This window comes from Sinohyriopsis cumingii, chromosome 1 (genome assembly GCF_028554795.1).
Source record: "Sinohyriopsis cumingii isolate HCF-2022 chromosome 1, ASM2855479v2, whole genome shotgun sequence".
In the NCBI taxonomy this organism is placed as follows: Eukaryota; Metazoa; Mollusca; class Bivalvia; order Unionida; family Unionidae; genus Sinohyriopsis; species Sinohyriopsis cumingii.
Window position 1 is genome coordinate 71,689,584 of NC_142961.1, and position 19,020 is coordinate 71,708,603.

The window sequence follows — 19,020 nt, forward strand, 5'->3', positions numbered from 1 at the left end:
AAATAGAACTATTTTGTAATATGTTGAAGATGTTACAATTTTATTTCCCCAGTTGTTGTAGCAATGTGACCTTGATTATGTCAGTCACTACTATGTGATCATCCATCCCAGAAAGCATGATTAGAAAGATTGCACAAATACTACCCTGCTGAGGCAAAGAAATTTGATAGGCATACTTGTATCAATATATAGATTACCAGATTAGATTTTCAACCTGTTGTGGCAAATTTTCATGCGTATTTTGCAAACAAACTCTATTTAATTTTGAACTGGAGGCATTGTTTAAAATCTGGAGTTGGTCCAACAAGGTGTAATGAAAAGGATCAGCTCCTGCATTTCAAATGATTATTTGCTAATAAGGTAATAGTGCAGCTGTCATAATTACCATTAGATTTTGTTTTAGGATCTTCACAGGCGTCTTTTTGATGGAAATCTTGATGAGAAAGAGGTACAGAAAGCCATGGAGGGACAGGTAAGCTGGGCAGATAGAAGTGTAATCAATGATTAGTTGAAATTAATGGTTATCAGTTACTTAAAATATCACAAAGTTCATGATTCTAGAAGTAAAATTAATTTTCTAAAAAGTTGCTAAACATGGTCACAAAATTTTTCAATTTACATGTATACTTCTGCATTAAGCTTTTTAACTTTTATCAGACATCTGTTGATTTTAAATTTTTTTAAAAGAGATTATGGTGTGAAATCACATTTCTAAGATGGAATCACCTAATTTTATAAGAATAACCAAAAACATATTTCAGAAAGAAGATTACCCAAAAGGAATACCAGAATGTGGAACAGATGCATTGAGATTTGCTCTTGTAGCCTACACACAAGGTATGGACCATACAGATAATCTTTCTAAAAAGAATTACACAAATCTTAGAATATCTTGTCTCACTTCTTCATTGTTAAAGTTCTTGCAATTCAGATATTGGTTGCAGAATGGGAAGAATTTTCAGGCAAGACTACTCTCTGTAGAACCATTGCTTTCAAAAGGGAACATTAATTTTTAATTACATAAGTGACCAAATGATGCTTAAACATGTATTCACCATGCAAAAAAGGGTACTCTAATTTAATTTATAATAGGTTTGTTGGTGTTTTATTCCTTAAAAGTTTATAATTTTTCAGAGGTACCGTAAAACCTGCTTATAAGGTCGTCTCTTCTTTTTTACTTCCCAGAAGTGACTGCTTGATTATACTTATTTAGTTCATTTTATTATCCTCTTTAAAGTTTCTTTTATTTTTATCTTTAAATTCTTTTAAATAATTGATATTTGCTTTGTCATAGTTCTAAGAGATGGTTGGATGATAATGTACTGGTCTATTTTTTTATTTGTTTTCAGGTCGAGATATAAATCTGGATGTCTTGCGTGTACAAGGGTACAGATTCTTCTGTAACAAGCTGTGGAATGCAACAAAATTTGCTTTAAATGGACTGGGTGAAAACTTTATACCTATCCCAGCAGCAGAGGTAACCACTCTGTCTTTATCAAATGCATTACCTGACCATAATATGCTTGGAAACATTTACTGCCTTGCAAATCCAGCCCTCCTAAGTGAAAAAATTGTTAACCATGTCTTTTGCATTGTTTAAAATAGTCTGCTTCCTTAAATGGAAGTCAGATGAGTGTGGTCTCCCTTGGGTTGAGCAGTTGGCACCACTCATTTGTCAGGTACTACTTTTTGTACCTTGTCAGCATGCTGTCCTAATTGGCCCCACAGACACCTTCTATTTTGTGCCTTTCTCAGGTCTGAGTGATCTTAGGAGATTTCACAAGAACATTTATTCCATCTATTTCTTACAGAATTTAGCTATCTCATCTTTTTCCATAATTTGATGAGCTAATTGGTGAGATCTTAGTTGTCTGCATCATTGGTCGATAGTACTTGCATTCCTTATTAGTACTCAACTTTATTGCATTTTATTCCCTATAAACGCGTCACCTATTTGGCCTGTATATGTTATTGTTTTGTTAGGACTGGTCGGCCTGGTGTCAGGATAATGTGACTGGGTGGGACATCATGCTACATGTCTGCGGCATGATGCCCCAGTTCTAGATATCACTATAAACTGTCACACTGCAGACATTGTAGCACTATGACTGAAAATTTTTTAAAGCTATGTTAAAAATCCAAATCACACACACGCACACAATAATGGACAAAAGTTGGCTATGTAAACATTCTGTTTACATTATCTAAAGTACAACTCACAATCACTACCAAAAGTTAAGCACATAATTTTATTTTCATAACATCCCTAATACACGCATCCCTCTAAACACTCTCAACTGCATTGTCTTCACCTAGGCCTAGTTCAGCAAAAGATGTATGAAACAAAATTACTTGAAACTGAAATTTCAAGGAGATTCTTCTAAGGTTTCGATTTATTTTATTATATTGCTTGAAATTTACATTTTTGCCCTTGAAAAGTGCTTGAATTTCTTATTGAAATGTCTGTATAAACTGTGTGATGTAATCATATAAAGCTGATCTGTATTATGGTGAAAATTATATATGGATTGCCATGATCATTTATTGGAACACAAGGGAAACATGAAGTCTGAGGGCTCATATTGGTTTTTTAATCTGTGTCTACATTATTCCTTTATGATAAATTGCCAAAAAAGTAACTTGTATAAGGATTACCTACAAAATGATTTTTTTTCTCACAGCCATTGAAGCTGAGCTCAATTGGCTCATTAATTTTAAACGTTTGAAAGCATCTTGAGTTGAACTCACACATGCTAAACAAGCTAAAACCTGTCTGATTAAGTAATAAATTTGTATTTGTTCCTCAGTTGTCTGGGAAAGAGAGGGAGATGGATTTGTGGATTTTGAGCCGACTCTCTGTTGCTGTGGAGCAGTCCAACAAAGGTTTTGAGACATATGATTTCCCAACTGCAACCACTGCTGTCTACAATTTCTGGCTGTATGAACTCTGTGACTGGTACCTGGTATGTACAAAATCCTCTGCCTTATTTCTTGGCCACAACAATAGTTTGGGAGACAAAATGTAAAAGGGTCATTTTTTTAAAATCCAAATTTAAACTTCAGTTTGCCATTTCATTAGTAGCAACTTCTCATGAGGATCCTTTTTTTTTGTTATCTTCTTATTAAACTATTTAGATGCACTTGGAACTTGCATAACTTGAGACCCATCGGATATTATTTATACAATGATTCATTTGTTATGCCTTAAAGTGTTTGGTTATTTAGGTTGGTATAAAATTTAGTAATTTCATTTAGAAAGGCACATTTTATGTTTTTTATGAGATATATCTCAGTACTTGCAAATCAAGGAAAGGTATAAAGTGATAAATTATTTTTCCGACTTCATGTTGAAGTTACTGAATCATTTTTCCACGAGTTATAAGATAATGAGGTCTTTTATACATTTATGTAGTAGATTTGGGAATCCAATTGGTAGTTCAGTTTCCAGTATTTCGTAATTTAAAGTTTTTGTTATAGCTAGGTATCACGTTACTGGTGGAGAAATGGCTTATCCATGATCAAATATTTATAGTAGCAAAGCATGTAATTGCTTCTCACTCTTGCAGTCTGCTCAGAAAGCAAGTCTTATGGCATTTTATCACCATGTCTTAATAACTTGAGATGTTATGCCATTGTTTTTGTCTTTTAGGAGTATTTGAAGCCCATTCTGTACGGTTCTGATGAGGACGCAAAGACTGTGTGCAGAAATGTCCTCTATACATGCCTTGACACAGGACTGCGATTGATACACCCTTTTATGCCTTTTGTGTCTGAAGAGCTCTTCCAGAGGTTACCACGGAGAACCAATAATGAACCACCAAGCCTCTGTGTGATGCCATACCCAGAAGTCAAGCAGGTAATTGCAGTATCATTGCTGTCATTTAAAATAAGTTGTTTGTGCTATAGATTGGTGATTTTGTTGTTGGCTTCTATAAGAACTGGGATAGCTTATGTTATAACAGACGTTGGCACTGGTGTTGAAATCCTCTTTTGTTTAAGGTTTTGGGCCAGTTTTAATAACTGCTTATTTTTTGTATCAGACCTATAATGAATTTTTAAAATGACATTGCTTGGTTTGTGCTGGATGTTTAAAAGAAACGCTGGAGATAGCATTATGGAAAACTTTAATTGAAAAATAAATATGCAATAACGCAACTTTGATGTGAAATTTAATAAACTTATTTGCTATGAACACTCATGTTTAGTAACATTTTCCATTTTCCCTGCATAGATGCCAATGATTCTGGATTTTTGAGGAATTATTACAAATTTTGATGTTAACTGCATTTCAAAGTATATTGCTGAAATTCCAAATGTGATGGACACAAGGAGAAAAATATTTAATCACCAGTATGATTGACTGGTACATAGAATATAGTTTCTCAACATGAAAAGCAAAATGTAGATCAAAATTACATACATGACCACTGAGACTTAAACTGTTAAGTGGCATGGGTGATCATTGTCATGTATTCAGTGCCTGGAGGATGCATGATAATGAAGAGATACATTAACAGTGATTAACTGAGTAATTTTAATAGTCACTTTCTTGGGATAAAAAAAAGTCCATTAAATTATTCAGATGGGTATGGAATTAGTGGTTATTGCCTTCAGAGGGAGTCTTAGTTACAGGGTTGTAAACAAAAGAAACAAAAGAATACTGATGGAGAAAGTCATTTCTTTAAGCTTTTGTCACAATAGGCAGATACAGGTGCATTTGTTAAGATGGTTATCATTTTATGTTCACTGTATGTAATATCATAACATTTTTCCATTTCAGTATCCCTGGCAGAACATAGAACTTGAGAATGATGTTGAGTTTGTACAGAATGTTGTAAAGAGTATACGATCAGTTCGCTCAGATTACAATCTCACTCCCAAAATGAAAGCTGATGGTAAGTTTTTCCTAATGGATAGTTCAAAGCAATGACCTTGAATTTATGATATACCTTTTTCTTCTCAGATATGTCATGCCATAACACTAAAACAATAACCTCCCCCTCGATAAAAACACAAACTGCACTATAAGTGAGAGCTTGAGTTACTGTGGGACTCAAAAAAATGAAGGGTGCCATCCCAGTTACACAGTAAGGAGGAGGGGGGATGGTGGTGTTTAATGGCTGAATACTAGTTTTATAATTGCATTGGGAATATCTGACAATAAACAGCTCTTTCAGATTGTTTGCTTTTCAGCAGAAATTACCTTTATTTTCAAAATAACCAGTCTCTGAAAGATCATGAAAATCATTTTTAGGAGGTTTCAGCAGATCATGTACATGTGTGCCTTGTTGTATACCTTCAAAACTTTGTGCATTACATCACTACCTTTGTTACAGCAAAACAAGATCCTTTTGTTAAGAGAAGTAAAGACATTTGCTTCTTAAAAGAAGAATCCACTTAAAACTCAATATTTTGAAATTGCTTTATTAGTAAATATTGATGCTGCAATTTCATTGCAAGTAACTGTGAACTTCTGCTCATCCTTGAGCTAAGGTCTAAGTGCCAATTCAGGAATTTTAAGTTCTCTATAAACTTTGGAGCTCTCTTCTCCATGATGACTATATCTGTTGAATAAAACTTTGAATTTACCAGATATTCCTTTCACTTGGATTTCCTTGCTATCTTTGATCACAGTTGTGAATGACTAGTGTAACTTAAGGCTACTTTACCGTATATACTTGCTTATAAGCCAGTTAGAGAATTTCTCTATGGCCCTCCTATAAGTTGAGGTATTTTTTGCAAGTAAAATCGAACTGCAAAGGGTGACATTTTTAGTAAGTTGGAGATGCACTTGGGGAAAAATAAACAAGTCAAATTGGATGGATGGATAGACTGACAGCACAAATAAAGACAAAATCATTGTAGAATATGTTTAAGTAATTTGACAACTTACAGTTTGTCTTCATGTGATGAAATCCATGATGCTTAACATTTTTAATCCATTAATATAATTTATAACATTATTTATTAAATCCATTCATTGAATTATATGTCACATATAGTTGTATAAAAATCATAATCCAGAATGATGCGATTCACAATATCTCATAATATACTAAGTTCGAAAAGTATTATTATAAACAAATTCAACTGCACATTTTTGTCATTCAGAGTACCCGTAAATCTTACTATCTGATATCGTCTGGTTCATCTAGTTTATTTTTCCTCCAGGTGTAACTCTAACTCACTGACCACATGTCACCCCTTATAGACGGATTTTACTTCTCCTCGACTTATTGGAGAGTCATAGAGAAATCTAAAGTGAGTAGTGTGTCGAATTTTAGTTGAATTGACTTATAAGCATGTATATTTGGTACATAGTAATAGACAAGATGATATTTGGTTGCAACAGTATTATTGTTAATTTAATGGTTTGGGCGGTATAACTGTTTTCATGGATGTCATGGTTGCCACAAACCAAGAATGTGAAAAAGCAATAGACAGTATTCTTTGGAAACAATATGGTCCACAGTGATCTTTGGATACAATAGGGTACAACCCCCAGTCCACAAATTTGAAAACAATATATAGTGATCCTTCTTTGGGAACAATAGGGTTCAACCCCCAGTCCGCAAATTTGAAAACACAATATATAGTGATCCTTCTTTCAAAACATGGGGTCCAACCTCCAATCCACAAATTTGAAAAAAATATATAGTGATCCATCTTTCAAAACAGTAGGGTTCAACCCCCATTCCGCAAATTTGAAGACACAATATAGAGTGATCCTTCTTTCAAAACATTAGGATCCAACCCCAGTCCGCAAATTTGAAAACACAATATATAGTGATCCTTCTTTCAAAATGGTAGGCTCCGTTCCCCAGTCTGTGAATTTAAGCACTAACGAAAAGGGATTTTATTACAAAATGGTAAAAAATTTTACCCCTGAAAATAAATGAAAAAATGACAACCAAATAATAAAAGCTCTTTTTGCCACAATTTAATGACTAAATTCTATCATCAACTACTGAGTCATTTAGTTTCAGAAACATGTCTTCCAAATGCAGTAAATACAAGAAATTCAGAAAGCATGACAAGACACACAAGTTCTGCTTGGTGTGTACCAAATGTACCTCTTCTCTTTCCAAAATGGAATCTGCCCTTGGTTGTGACATGTCTCAACCCAGAGAAATTAGAGCTGTTTGTCTGGATCTTACTGAGGCTGTCATAAAAGAAAACCTGTTTCCTGATAGCTTTAGTTTCGGCTTGCAGGGTGAGTGAGTTGAGTGTCTCTTCATTTCATCTAAACCATCTTCAGTTCTAATTTAATGGTTTGGTGATCCTCATGCAACAACTTGTATAGGAACCAGTTACCATCACTGGACAATCAAAGAATCATCATATTCTTCTATTTATTTCCTATAGATAAATCAAGAGCAGTGGCCATGCAAGATCTTGTATGTGCCCTTAAGCACTGATTGAAGCACACACAGACAAGTCATGGCAATTGCAAACAACTCTTTCTTCCCATGAAGCATGAAAGCAGGATATCACCTCTCAAGCCCTGTCTTCATGGGCTTAAGTTGGTGATACATGTTGCGTACTCTGCATCTCAAAAGATCATGAGGATTTCAAGCTCATGAAATTAGAGTGATCACTGAGAGTCTCGCGTTTGAACTAATCATTTCTGTCCAAAGCATTACAGAAGCTGTTGGCTGGCATGCAGAGTCAACCGCCTCAATTTTTTTATCTTGGGAATTTAGCTTTGCAGACAAAATCTGAATGGTGGGTCCTGTGGCTGTGGCCCAGATGACCACCAGACCTAATTAAATCAACACAGCCTGTTAGCTTCACTGGATTCATGAGTGAGTTTTGATGGAAAGATTTCAAGCAGTAGAGCGGGTTATTGTTTACATATATTGGGATTACAGTCTTTCTTCCCTAGAAGGTCACCCTACGTATAGGTAGAATTCTCAGCATTGCCTTCACCTATTATCTTTTCTCCTAATGTTAATATGATAGGGATTGTATTCAAAAGAGAAAGCAAATTTTATAGTAAATTATGTTGCTGCAGCTATCCAGACTGACCGCATTGCCATCCAGTCATACCAACCACACTGCACCAGCTGTCTGGATAGCAAGGCGTATACCATCTTTGGTATACCATTCTAGCTGGTGTCCAACCGTATAAAGGAGCTTTGTACATTTTCAATGATCATGATTCAATGATTCTGTTATCTCTGCTGTGGGCAAGCCAACCGATAAACCAGACTGACCACTTCAATGAAATTCATTGTAAATGGGGATTACTTTGAAGCTGTCCAACTAAGCTAAACCAGGCACACTGGATTGGCTTTTTATAATGCAGATTACTAATGATGGCATATCCAATATAAATCATCATTTCCAATTGATGAAGGTGATGAAATGCAAATGCCAGAATATGCTGATCAGTAATGGAATGTGATGGAATTAGTTAATGGCAATGATAGAGGAAATTGATAGGTTCTTTCTGTCAGAATGCCATCTACTTTCAGTCTCTTCTGCCTACAAGGTCTTTGCCTTGGTAGATGTAGATGATGATGATGATGACAATTTATCATTCAGAATCTAACTTTGTATGTTCAAAAATTGCAAAAATAATTGGGTTTCACTTGGAGAAATCACAATCCGTAATGCAACAGCTTCTTTATGGTACATCAGGTTGCATGCAGTTTTCTCACCCAACTGGTATAAAGTCACATTCAGAGATATTTTCTCCACATGTACCTTGTCTAGATGTTGATAAAGTGCACAGTCAAGTTTTTAACACCATGTCAGTGTTAGGAATGTTGTGTCAGCTTCCTCCCAACTTGACATCATGCATCTATTTTTTTATATAGCCAGAAAAGTCATTCATGATATTTGTATTTCTGTATGCTCCCACCCTTTCAGTTCTCCGATTCTGTTAATGCATGAAATTGTGGAGGTGAGAAAGCAACAGGTACAAGAGTTGCCATTTAACTTTCATCGTAATCTTATATCTCAGAATGACCCTGTTAAGGAATATGCAAGAGAAGGGACAATTGTTTCCAGGGAATTAGCAAAAGCTGTTCTCAACATCACCAGGTTTGTCATTTTTCGCATGGCCAGGCAAATTATAGGTGGTCATTTGCCCTATGTTTACAAACAGGCAGGGAATGGAGATAGAGAAACACAGTTTTCTCCTTCCCCAGGCCTTCAATCAATCATCAGTGGTACACTCTCACCAGTGCCCTCTAGTGACTCATCTGAGGTGCCAGACTACTTTTAGCCAGATCTGAACCAACCATTCTCACAAAACATTGGATGATCCAAACCACATCAGGGGACTTCCGGATTTCATCATACATTCTTGAAAGAACTCCAAGTGATTCCACAAAGGGGGATGATTTTACACAAGAAAATCCAGTTCTTCTGCATGTAAAATAAACCATGCAAATGTGGATTCTACCTCAGAACATTTCTGGTCACGAAGTCCAATGGCTGTTGAGACCTGTGATATAAATGTAATGAGTGCATGATCAGTCTTGACATGTCCAATGCATACTTCCATAAAACGATTCCTGTGGCCCCTGTCTAAGCCCATGGGCCTTGCTAAGAGTTCAGGACATCAACTACAGAGACTGAGACATTCCAAAATGCCAAACCAACAAAACAGTAAGTTTGGATTTTTGTTCATGACATAAACAATCTTACTTCCCTCAGTGTATGCTGGATAATCAATTCAAGAACAATCTTGTTCCATCTGAACAATTTTGTTCATTTAAGGTGTGGAACCCTTAATACATATCAATGTGTCATCTTTCTCCCATTCATGCATTAGAGAAGGCATCAACCAAGAAGTAGGACCTTCAGTAAGACGTTAGACCAAGTCATATCTTAGAAAAAGCATCAGACAAGACATTGTTTAGGTGATGAAGTTTCTTATAACTCCTAATCATTGTGGGGAAGGACCTGTTACAATGCCATTTTACTACTGGACCTATGATGGTCAGTGGCATATACATTCTTCAAGAGAAGGGTTTTTCTATCAGTCTGTTGGAAATGAAAACCATTCTCAATGCCTTTTGCACGTGGGTGGAACATATACATGAAATATGGTTTTGATAATATTGGGTAATTAACTTGTGGCGACATACCTTTGCAAGAGATGGTCAGAATAATCACAAGACCTCTGCCTTACTTCATTGGTACTCCCATTATTAGATAAAATTCAAGTCCAACACGTTCTTGTACAGTTCAGTGTCCTGACAGACTCTTATCAAGGGAGGACAATGGATTCATACAGTTGTCCCAGGTATTTGCCCTTCAGGGTCATATGAAGTTTGATATTTCTTTTTCATTTTTCTACAAGTCCAAGAAGCATGTGCTCTACATGCCAATGTAATCAGCTGGGAGGTAATGTGGGCATACACCTTCTCTCAGTCAGATTTGATTGTGACAACAGTTAGAAATGAGGGCACAGACTGCAGTAGTTCTGATAGCCCCACTAAGATGAAACACCCTGGATCAGTGATATGCTCAATTTAGCAACTTACATAAACAGACAAGCTATAGAGACCTCCACTCCCTTGAGATCATGACTAATCCATCCGTGTCCAAGCAAACTCCTCCTTCACTCCTGGCTCCTTTCAAGGATGTGCAGATTGATACAGAGTTTGGAGCTTCAGTTCTGGATATGATTGCAGCAGCTGAAGATCCTCCACTTTGAGTAAAGGAAGTTGTGTGTTGTGAATGACTGGTGTCACATCATTGAAGTCCACCATTCTCAGTGCCCATTCCACAGTGGTTCTCTTTCTGTATGAGGAAAAGAAGTTAGCCCCTATCACAATCAAGGGATTTGTTCCTTGACCTTGGGCACTTTCAGACTTCATGGAAGAGATGACTTTCACTGCAACAGGGTAAACTCTGACTTGTGAACCCATTCTGACATGTCCAAACCATGCTCACTCAGTTATTTGCAGTGGAATCACTCCTGGGACTTGACAGCCAAACTCATTTATGTTTGAGCCACCATCCTCCCAAAACAGCAATCATACTTGACTTGCAGTTTATGATGCTGCTTACTTCAGCACATATAATGTATGAGCTACATACATACAATATCTTCAGATCTGAACTACATGCAGTTCTGTTCTGATCATTCATTCATTCTAATGACACAACCGGGTTTCTTCCTAAGAAAAGCAATAACTATTTGTTCCCTTGTCTTGATGATTATGTCTAGAGAAGCAACGATGTATAACCCTGTATCATCAGATGTTACCCGAGATGCATAGACAATGTCATCATCAACTTTGAAAGACTATTCCAACCGCTGAATGTAGGAATGCAAGGCATAACCTCACAAATGCTGGCTGCTTGGCTAAAGGGAGTTATTAAATCAGTGTACTCTCACAGGATCAGGTACACTAATGAAAATTTCAGTCCACAAAATGCAAGCAACTTCCAAGAGCCTGGCCTTTAATGCATTGTTTCAAGTCAGGACATATTGATTCAGCTCAATGGTACACCGAGTCTGCTTTTCCTAGTTTCCATTTACATGACATGGTCTTGCTAAGGAGAGAACTGAATGTCATAGGGTTAGTGGTAGCTGCACAGTGACCACGTCCCCATTCATGAAAGCACAATCTTTGTCAGTATGTGAATTTGTCACTTTTCACTGGATTCACATGGGAATCATTTTGATGGTGAGACAATAATCCAGTGTGGAATTCCACAAGGATCTCCCACACATATGTATAAGCAGATTGTGTCTTGTTTTGCTAAACTAACATTAGAAGTTCATGCTTTTAGTAGAGCAATCATGCTCCTACTGGTGACACAGGTAGAGCCTGGATGCTCAGCATTTCCTCCCTCACTTGCCCATTGTCCTAATGTGATGTGATCAGGTGACTCATTTTTTTAGTAAATTATGTTTCTCTGATAATATTTAACTGATCACATTGCAAATAATCCCTCACACTCTTCCATGCAATGCGAGCATCCAATAAGGTGCCATTGAAGTAATAAATAATTTTGACTACATATTGGGTAGATATGGGACTTAACCTGTATGAGTTTTTTCCCATTTATGTAATATATTGACTGAAAGACATTTTTCCTTCATTATGGGAGGGCTCAGTTTGGAGATAGCAAAGAAAGTTATCCCAATGCTATGCGATGAGGTAGATATTATCAGAAAAACAAATTGCTGAAAATTTTGCCTTTGGCTTGAAATGATAGCTTGGATTATGAATCAAAGTTAAGGATTTTAATATGGTGGAACAGACATGACACAGCATGCCACAGAACCTTTAAATAACTCTTGTTATTGGTTTTATTTTAGTGTATTTGAAATGCGTGGATGAAGAAACAGCCAACGTGTTGAGGACACACCCTGATTTGATCAAGGCCTTGTCATCTGCTGATGATGTTCACATTCTTGTGAAGGAAATACCGCCAGAGGGATGTGCTGTACAGACTGTTTCTGCAAAGTGTGAAACTCATCTGATGTTAAAGGTTAGATTATTTTTAAAGGTAGCATAGCTGATCACTTCTTTTAAAGTCACCAATTCTTTGGTGAAAAGTTGGCCATATAAATGAGGCACAGGAACCTAATGCTGAATGTCACGCAAGTTGTACTCTGAACTCTCAAAAAGGGAAGCACAATCATTTTTAATAAATTAGATTTTAAAATTTGATAATGATGTATTATGTCTATGAAAGATGGAGGTTCCAACCCAGGTCCACAGGTAAACAGCACCCAACCTTGCCTGAACACATATGGAGTTGTGCATGCAGGTGATGGGTGCCATTTATGTGTAGATCTGTCTTTGAATCTTTGTAGATTATGAATTAAAACCTCAGACCTGTATGAGTTTTATTAGTATTAAATATTAATTCTGCCTATTATTATCAAGCATTCTCCAGTAAAATCCAGTGAGATAGCACTTTACATTCTGTTTGTTGTGTGTGTGTGTGTGTGTGTGTATATATATATATATATATATATATATATATATATATATATATATATATCCCTTTTTTGTGCAGGGTTTGATAGACATAGGTAAGGAGATTCAAAAGCTGGAGGGGAAGAAAGAGAAGCTGGGAGGTCAGGTGACCAAACTGAAAGAAGCAGCGGCAACAGCAGACTATAATACTAAAGTCCCAGAACATGTGCGCCAACAGAATGCAGAAAAGGTAACTGATATTCATTGTTTGCTGAACATTTATTTAAAAGCGGGAATTTCTCATATAGGGATTATGTTTACTGAATTTAATGCTGAAAAGCTAAAATTAGCATTCAGTGGGTAGCATGTGCAATTTAATTTTTGTTAAACATTTCTTGGCTAGAAATTTTTTTGTAACCAAAGTTAGTCTCAAGGGAGACAATTTAAAGAAGAAAAAATGGAAAGGAAGAGAGAGAAGTAAGTACTTTTAAAAAGAGGACAAAACTTGAAGAGAGAGAAATAAGTCAGTATCATTTAAAATTAATCGTTTGTTGTCAAGTTGGAAGTACTGATTCAGTGGAAAAGAATATTAGAGATTTCGGTTTCTAGGACAAAAAATCTTTTAATATTTTTTGTTTTCTATTTTGTCTCATTACATGTGGTTATTTTCTTGCTAAGTCTACCCTGGTGGAAACTCAGCATAGCAATGTTCGCACCCATGTGTGTGTCCATACATGTCTCTGTATATCCTTCCACGCCCAACCCATGTGTGTGTCCATACATGTCTCTGTATATCCTTCCACACCCAACCCATGTGTGTGTCCATACATGTCTCTGTATATCCTTCCATGCCCAACATTAACCTTGTTATTAACGTTTTTGCTTTCTAAAAAAATTGAATATTGTTTTATCCCACCCTCTTGCAATTTGGAATATAGCTTCTGTATGTACTGCTTTTAAGTTGGTTTTAAAGACACATTCATCACATTATTGGCTATATCATGCCATTGAAGTGAAAGGTAAGTGCCTTTTTTAAGGGCACACCAAGGCAGCCATCCATGCTGACCTGGGTAGGTTTTGAACCCACAGCTCATGGAATAGGAAGCTGACTATCTAACAGTCAAGCTATCATGTCTTCCCAATTCTATGTCATCCTGGTTAATGTATCATCCAGTGGTATGAGAATTTTCTACTTTTTATATGCTCACCATAAAGCACGCATATTATGTTATGTTGCTGTCCATCTATCCATCTGTTAGCAATTTTATTTTCATTCAATAACTCAAATTATTCATCAGCTACAGTTACCAAACTTTGTGAATGGCTTGATTTAGGGTAAGGAACAAAACCTATAGACTCAAGGTTCAAATGTTTCATGTAAAATGCTGTCTGGACTTACAGTCAACCTTTCATTTCTAATGCTGTCAAGACTTTCAGTCAGACTCATTTCTAATGCTATCAAGACTTCTAGTCAGCCTCTCATTTCTAATGCTGTCAAGATGATATTTGGTAGTGGTAGAAAACAGTAAAGATGTTAATTCGTATAAATTGTTATATAGTGCAAAAGTAGGCAGAAATAATGTGATATAACTTGTACAGCATTAATTTTGGTTCTTTTTTCTCACAATGTAGTATTACTTTCAAATACATTTATGAAAAAAGCTGAAAAAGAAATCAGCATCTAAAAGTATATTTAAAGCAATATATAATTTAACTGTCATGCAAATCAAATGCTGCATGCCTAAAAACAAAGAAATTGAAGAAAAACACAGCCATCAAAGAAATGAGCACGCATACATAGTCATAACAAATGACAGTTTTGTAGTCAAATAAATTCATTATTTCTGTATTAAAATAGAAATCCCTATTATAAAATCTATATTCATAGACATTACATTAGTAGGTATTAAGTCTCTGAACCATGACTTCTACAAAACATAAGCCACCAGGAAAATTTTTAATTTCACAGTGCTAGAAACAAACATAGCTGACAGGCTAAAAAACATTAGATAGAATGAATAAAATAAAAATGTGAATGGGATTATGTGATGTATAAGAATTCAGTATAGGCTACCTCCAGTCAGCTGTCATTTAAATCACTTCTCTCTCCAGCCCAAAATTACAATCACTTTTACTGTCCACTAACCCCTAGCAAGAAATGAGGTAAAATAATAGGCTTCATTATGTTGCAGTGTTTTGTTTATTTTGTTGTGGATTGTTTGATTTTTGAAAGGGCCTCCTCCGGGATATATGTTTTACTGGAAGAGCAATAAATATAAAAAAATATCAGATGAAATATTCATACATGTGTGCTATCTCAGTTGATAATTTTCGATTTTCCAAAAAGAAACCCACAAGGTATTTTGATGTTAATATATACTTTTTGTCATAGTGTTGAAAAAACATCAGAATGATTGCAAAGTTCTTCTCAGATCAGGTTGTTGATGCTATTTTTGTTTATCTATTTCAGCTGAATGAGCTGACCATAGAGGTAGAGAAGCTTGCTCGAGCAATTGAAACACTGGCTAAAATATAACGGATGGTGACTTCTCAGTTTATTTTCAAGCAGCTCTTTCTGTTGAACATGTAACATGAGTAACTTCAGAGTCAGTACCAAAATCATGTAAAATTGACCTCTTCTGTTTTGGCTGTTGTGAAAGCAGCATTTATTTAATGACTTTTTGGCCCAGATATGGATCCATATAGTGTTTGGATTTTCACATTGCTGGTTTATGTATGGACAGCCTTGGTTAAAGGGATTTTCCAGCACTTTTAGCTCAGTAAAATCTTACTCCACTTGTTTCTTATTTGGAATATATTATCACACAATGCCTCTTTCTTAGTACCACTCCTGCCCATGAGTGGATTGATGGGATCAAGAATTGCATCTGTAATGGGGACACATTTTGTTTGAAGCATTATTTTCTGGCCCTCATAGTTAAATAACCCTTTAAATATTTATCACATACTTCCCTTTTCTCAGTATTGCTCATGCTCGGTCAAGAATAATATTTTGGTTATGGTTTTTGGTTAAAGTTTTTTTCCCCAGCAATTAAGAGTAAGTAACCCCTTGCCTATTCAGATATATCATTGCATACTCTTCTTCCCTCATTACCAGCCTTGTCCCAAGTTCTGCCTCTGGGTGGGACCATGGGGTCACATTTTGTTTCCAGATTTAATCTTCACTTATATTTCCATGACCATTTCAGTTTGTTTAGTATCACTGGCCTTGAGGAGTTTACTACTCCTGCTTCCAGGGTCAAGTCAGTGGGGTAGTCCTACATGTAAAACATAGCACATTTTGATTTTGTTGAGGTGCTATGTCTTACTGTCCAAATAATGGCCTTGTATAGTGTGTTCCGATGTCAACGACATCGGAATGAGTAATCAAAGTTTCAGGAACATCTCACACATTTGGCAGCCTATATCGACATTTTTCCACTAATTTATGTGTAATTAATATACTTACTGTGCTGTCTTTATCCTGGTGGAATGAAAATATGACACTAGCAAATTGATGCATTTTCACGTTCCGTTGACATACATTTGAATTTGTTGCAATGCGACGGTAGTCGAAGTATGCTGAAGTAAGTTCAAGTAGGTTGATGTTTGGGATATATTTCTTGAACGAAACAAACCGTTGCTTACAGTTCCAATAGGCATAATTTATTTTTATTCGTTTTGTTAAAAAATAATGTTCAACTTTATCCGATTTTGGCATTCTCGGCTTTCATCGCTTTCCAGCCAACTGAAAAGTAGGCCAAAGAAACTTGAAAATGGGTCCATTTCGTTTGTGAGAATTTGAATTTATTAGAGAAAAGGCATCATAGTAAGTAAAGTCTGACTAAAACATTATAACTTTACTTTGTAGAAAAGCGTCATTATTTTAGTTGTCAGTTGTTTGAAATATTCCTGAAAATTTTACTTTCGTAATGATGTTAGTCGACATCAAAACACACTACACAGCGCCTTTAGTTAGGCTGTAAGACCCTGACGCCCACAACGTAAATATCAGCGTCGGGTCTTACAAGTAGGACTAGTCAGTGGGGGGGGGGTCAGTATTTAGGACACCTGTTAGTGAAAGTCTTGTACTTATATATTTTAATTGATTTGTTTATCCAGTTAACAGCAAAGTTTATGATTCTAAATTTTCATTCTCCATATATTGTGTTGTCCCAAGGGTTCTGTTCTTGGATGGGTCAGTGGGATCAAGAAGTATGACACCTTTTGGTTAATTTTTTTCAATTATCAGTAAAACCTCTTCAGTCAATTGTGGAATTTTTATTTGATATTCTTCATTCTCCCATACCACTGTTGCTTTGTGGCTTTTTATCCCTAGCTGGGGCCATGAGGCCTAGAATTCAATACATTTAAATCACATTCTTACAATGACACTGCACCACTTCTGTTCTTGAATTGTATCATTGGATGGAGATATTAGGTCAATGATAATTTGTTTGCTTATAGGTTTTTGGCATCAATGTTTGGAATATATAACATCATATACATTCCTTCCTGTCCTGGGTCATAACAATGGTTGGGGCCCCCACGGTTATATCCTTTGATATATTAACTGCTTTTCTTGGAGGCATGCCATGAGTTTTTAAAATACAGATCTAGTTTTCCTTGGGGCATATGAGAGGTATCATTTAATGACTTTTGATCTCATTTACACTTGCCAGCTCCATGGAATATACTTGCATATTAAACATAATTCAACAAGACAGATAGATATATTTATTGTTTTGTTTTCAAACACAGCTTTCTGAGCTCTTACATTTCCAATAGTTTCTAAATATCTGTGTGTATCTAAGCACACAAGTACATACATAAACAATTATCATCACTTAATTCTTCCAGCCAGTTGGCATTTGCATTTCATCATTTTATGTGGAACTTTTCCTTGATTTTGATTTGCACAAAGTACTGAATAGTTTGTTTCAATGCATCTTCTATGTAAATAGTTAATACAACAAGCCCAAATGTAAACAATAATTTATCACTTTATGCATGATCAGATGGGAAGGATGGGAAGCTAGTTTTACATGATTGGATGGCATGATTAGATAGCCTTAGATTCACCATGTACACATGATATGTCAAAGATGGGTGGCCTTGGATTGACCAGTTAAAAAATGCCAATCTTAGGTAGCCTTGGGTTCACCAGTTAACACATGATACAGTGCCATAATTGGAATACCTTGGATTCTTAGTTACACGATAGAATATCAAGGTTGTATAGCCTTGAATTCACAAAGTACACAGGATACAATTCCAAGGATGGATAGCCGTGGATTTAGTAGTTTACACTTGATATTTTGTCCAGGTTGGGTAGCCTTGGATTAACAAGTTACATGTAATAGAATTCCAAGGTTTGGTAGCCTTCGATTCACCAGTTACACTTGACAGAATGCAAAGGATGGGTAGCCCTGGATTCACCAGTTATAGAGCAGGTTATATCTTAATTATGCATGGTACCCAGGCAGGGAAGTTTTATAAAAAAAACCCTGCTATGGCACCCTTCTTGCTTCTCCATACCACAAGATGTGATTTAACAAGTGCTAAACCTGTGACAAGATGAGTGCAGATTGGAATTCTACCTTTGAATCAGCCTGCTTGATCTACATCCCAGTGTATGAACTTCACTTTAATTGCCTCAGCACTAAATAACCTATTTGTGTTGCTGTGCTGTGAAATACCAAACCAAACATTCAAACTTTGAGTCCAAATTGTAGTTCTGCATAATTCAAAATTGTGTCTTTGAATGACTGTTCAGTTTAAAGTGCCTTTTCAGGGTCCCATGCATGTTGTACTGGAACAGTCCTATACACTGATACATATCATAAATATCTTTTCATTATGGTATTATTATTATATAATAGTATGTATACTGATTGACAACAACATATACAAGTCTGAGGTCACTTAGAGATAGTTTGTACTTCTAATTATGGTTACCATATCTCAGCTGTCAAAACTAGCGTTCATGATCTTGCATAATTTTCAAGTATTAATTTACTACCTGTCTATGATTATGTTCATATTCCAAATTGTTGTGCTCACTCACTGGTGTTTTATAAAATTCAGTAATTTGTAAGGATAGAAATTTATGAAATTTTATCCT

At 35.9% G+C, this 19,020-nt stretch overlaps 1 protein-coding gene across 2 annotated transcripts in view; it reads left to right on the plus strand.

Moving 5' to 3' along the window:
* LOC149807097 (valine--tRNA ligase-like) overlaps positions 1-17,622 on the plus strand; it is a 90,571-nt gene extending 72,949 nt beyond the window's left edge. For both annotated transcript variants that reach the window (XM_089961934.1, XM_089961942.1), the window contains exons 19-27: positions 404-472; positions 762-837; positions 1,350-1,477; positions 2,808-2,963; positions 3,650-3,856; positions 4,781-4,895; positions 12,290-12,462; positions 12,997-13,146; positions 15,367-17,622. In XM_089961934.1, the coding sequence (XP_089818060.1) occupies positions 404-472; positions 762-837; positions 1,350-1,477; positions 2,808-2,963; positions 3,650-3,856; positions 4,781-4,895; positions 12,290-12,462; positions 12,997-13,146; positions 15,367-15,432 (1,140 nt within the window). In that variant the 3' untranslated portion in view covers positions 15,433-17,622. The remainder of the gene's footprint in view (positions 1-403; positions 473-761; positions 838-1,349; positions 1,478-2,807; positions 2,964-3,649; positions 3,857-4,780; positions 4,896-12,289; positions 12,463-12,996; positions 13,147-15,366) is intronic.
* Positions 17,623-19,020: the final 1,398 nt, after the last annotated feature.